The 3334-nt window shown below is 48.4% G+C and overlaps 1 protein-coding gene across 4 annotated transcripts; it reads right to left on the reverse strand.

Annotated features, from left to right (window-relative positions):
• Positions 1-30: 30 nt before the first annotated feature.
• On the reverse strand, positions 31-3205 carry SRSF2 (serine and arginine rich splicing factor 2). 4 transcript variants are annotated; one of them, XR_014013915.1, is made up of 5 exons: positions 2626-3205; positions 2097-2407; positions 1715-1818; positions 977-1085; positions 31-470 (listed from the first exon to the last, which is right to left on the reverse strand). XR_014013915.1 is itself a non-coding variant. In XM_081218336.1 (3 exons), the coding sequence occupies exons 1-2, from the start codon at positions 2985-2987 to the stop codon at positions 2104-2106; spliced, it is 666 nt and encodes a 221-aa protein (XP_081074462.1). In that variant the 5' UTR covers positions 2988-3203; the 3' UTR covers positions 31-1085; positions 2097-2103. The 4 variants fall into 4 exon arrangements, 1 of the variants encoding a protein (XP_081074462.1); XR_014013916.1 differs by having other exon boundaries at positions 31-1085; XR_014013917.1 differs by lacking the exon at positions 1715-1818 and having other exon boundaries at positions 2626-3203.
• Between the last annotated feature and the right edge of the window lie 129 nt (positions 3206-3334).

Consider the following 3334-nt stretch of genomic DNA (forward strand, 5'->3'; position numbering starts at 1 on the left):
AAAAAGACCAAGACATATTCTGAGAAAAGCTAACACCAAGAAAACGTTTTAATTAAACTACAGAAACAATGGTTATAGTACAGAATATTCATGAGCAAAAAGATACACCATGTTATAAGTACTTACAAAGTTACAAACCATTTGTTTCCTTAACATTTTCCACATTTTAAGTTCATACATGAAGATGATCGGATTTACCATTTTTGGGGGGAAGAGGAAGAAAAAAAAAAGGTGTATTTATCATCGCTAGATGTGCTCACTGTATGCTCCGTTATTTATATGCAAGGCCCGGGTGACTGGAAGTGCAGTTGTCAGGCATTTTAATAAACTGGACAGCCATTTGTTTCTGCACGACAAGGCATCTTTACACAGGAGCAATCAGGAGAAAACAGGAAACAGCCAAGCACTCTGCACTGCAACACGCCACCTTAACAGCTAACCAGCATTACTCAACTGCTACACAACTGCGCCTAGTGCACAAAAATACATAAGAGAAGAGATTAGAATTGTGTTTGGTAAACAATCCTTTAAAAAAAAAAATCAAGTCTTTTCACCTGAAAAGTCTTTATACAAATTTGGGTTCAGTTTACCATTTAGACCTGAAGGTAAATAACATATACAAACAATTTACACCAACTTTCGTAGGTTTTTAATTTTAAGGTATGAAGGCAATGTTGAGTCAATCTCTTGACAGCTTTAGGCTGTGTGTAATGGCTGCACACGTTTCCTTAAAAGTCAGGAGGCCACAAATTAGGTTACCAATCTGTTTAATTTCAAACAAAAAAAGTCAGCACTATATAAACAAAAAGGAAATTTTACCTCAAATATCCAAGCCAATAATGAAATCTGAAGTCGTTCACCTCACTAAATTACAAGAAATTTGAATAACAGCAACAAAATGGCACATAAAATGAGTTTGCCACCTGAGGCAAAGCTTAAAACAAGTAAAAAGTTAGACAAAATGTTACAAAATAACCTTTTCAATAGCCAGTTGCTTGTTCCAAGGACTCTTCAGTGGACTGAGTACTACTGAGTACGTGGGTCCTTTTCCCCCAAGTCTTCCTTTATGTTGCTTGTCGACACATCTAGGTTTGAAAAAAAATAAGTTCAGTTCACCTTCCATTATTATGAAATCACCAAAGGTGCACATGGTTTTAATTTCAGTACTTACTAAGGGTCTGGTGAAACCAGTAGGTTACAGAAAGGTTCCAACCAGCCACTAATCACAGTTTTTTAAAGGCCCAATTAGGAAAATTTCACAAAGGCTACCATCAGCATTTAAAGTTTGTGTTTATGTATTCTTGGCCAAATAACCCAGATGAAAAATGGTAAGGGGGGAAAAAAGAAAAGAAAAAAAAAAGAGGGCTGTATCCAAACAAAAGCAACTCGAGATCAGACAATTAGTCTACATTTTAAGTTTTTAGTTTTCAAATGAAACATTTGGCATTTCAGAATGCTTTAACATCTGAGCTACTTAGGGCCCTTTCCTTTTAAAAAATAGGACCAAACAATTTGAGAGTTAAAGACACACTATCCTTTCCCCACCCAGTGCAATCAATACCTGTAAACTTTTGGTTCCAAAAGTTCATTGCTTCGTTTTTGCAATTCGTTTGCGCCACATCCATTAGAATATGAAGTCCCAGTCAGCACAACAATAGTTGAACTGATTGTTTTCTCTAAGAGGATAGTGCATCTTTAACATTTAAAGACAAACCTGCTCCAATACACGCCCACAGAAACTGGTCCCTGGAGGATCAGCCAAATCAGTTAAAATCTGCAATACTGGCCAATATTCTTTTATCAAACAGGAGACCGCAGCTTTAAAGGGGAAAATGCAGACGTTGGATAAAAACAGCAAGAAATAGTCATTTTCATTAATAGGTCTCAAAACAGTTTATGAAACAGCCATTATTATCTAAGCTTCATACACATCCTTTCTGCAGACCCCTCTCTTCAGTTTTACTCCCAAAGCTGAGTTAGCTCAGAGCAGCACTCCTAACACGAGGAGTCACTTTTATATTAATCGGATCAAAACAACTACTCCAAACCCCATTTCTGAATTCGGGCCATGAGCCTCGGAGCCCCGCAGACATTACCATTTGCTTAAGAGGACACCGCTCCTTCCTCTTCAGGAGACTTGGGAGGACTCTTGGATCGCGACCTGGACTTGGACTCCCTCTTGGACACGGGTGGAGGACTCCTGGACCTAGACCTGGACCTGGACCGCGAGCGAGATCTGGAGACAGACGAGGACTTCGACTTGGACCTTCGCGCCGATCTGGACTTGGAGGTTGATCGCGATCTTGAGCGAGTACGGGACCGAGACTTGGAGCGGCTGTAGCGAGATCGACTCCGGGACCTGGACCGGCTCCGACTCCGGGATCGGCTGCGGCGACGCCGTCTAGGGCTGCGGACAGGGACGGCGGCGCGTCAGGGTTGCGCGGCCCCGCCCGCCCAGACCGCCATTATCTCGCCGCCAGACGCCATTTCCCTGGTCGCGAGAAGAGGGCCCCCGCCCTCTCGCAGCTCGCCGGCTCTGCCCAGCCGCCACCACGTGTCCCCGGCAGGCCTTTGTGAGTCACCCAGGCCCTCCTGGAGCCCCGGCCGCGACGCCCACCCGCTTACCTGCGGCTCCGACGTCCGTAGCCACCGCCGCCGTACCTGCGGGGCGGGGGTCCCCGGCGGCTATGGTGCGAGTCCGGGGGGCGGCCGTAGCGCGCCATCTGCACCCGCAACTCGCGACCGTCCAGCACGGCCCCGTCCATGGCGTCCATGGCGTCCTCAGCGTCGCGCTTGTCGTGGAAGCGGACGAAGGCAAAGCCGCGAGACTCCTTGGTGTAGCGGTCCCGCGGGATGTACACGTCGCCGACACGTCCGTACTTCTCGAACACGCGCCTCAGGGTGTCTGGCGAGGTGCGGTAGGTCAGGTTGTCCACCTTGAGGGAGGTCATGCCCTCCACATCGGGAGGCGGGCGGCCGTAACTCATGGCTCTGAAGAGTCGGGCCGGGGCCCGTGACTGCGCGCCGACGGACTAACGCCCCAGCGGGCTCGCGCGCTCGGCTACGGCGGCGGTTTCGTCAGACTACCTCGGCTCGACGCCGCGCCTCTCCCCTGCCGGTTGGTTTCCGCGTGGAAATGTTTGGAAAGGCCTGACCAGGACAACAACTGAAAAAGCGCTCCGCACCTGCCTCTACCAGAGAAGCAACTGGGCCGGCGGCCGGCTCCAGTGCCCGTTTATAGCCCTCCTCACAAAATGGCGCCCGCGCCACCCGGAAATGAATCCTCTGATTGGCTCGTCTCGCCCCGCCCCGTAACGTCCCTGCCGTGCGCCCC

Source organism: Mesoplodon bidens (assembly GCF_964165515.1).
Source record: "Mesoplodon bidens genome assembly, chromosome: 19".
Lineage (NCBI taxonomy): Eukaryota > Metazoa > Chordata > Mammalia > Artiodactyla > Ziphiidae > Mesoplodon > Mesoplodon bidens.

Excerpts from the sequence above, each read along its gene's own strand:
- SRSF2 (XM_081218336.1), bottom strand. The coding sequence starts at position 2,987 with ATGAGTTACGGCCGCCCGCCTCCCGATGTGGAGGGCATGACCTCCCTC. Across the intron at positions 2,408-2,625 it reads TACGGACGTCGGAGCCGCAG|CCCTAGACGGCGTCGCCGCA; the intron begins GTAAGCGGGTGG and ends CCCTGTCCGCAG.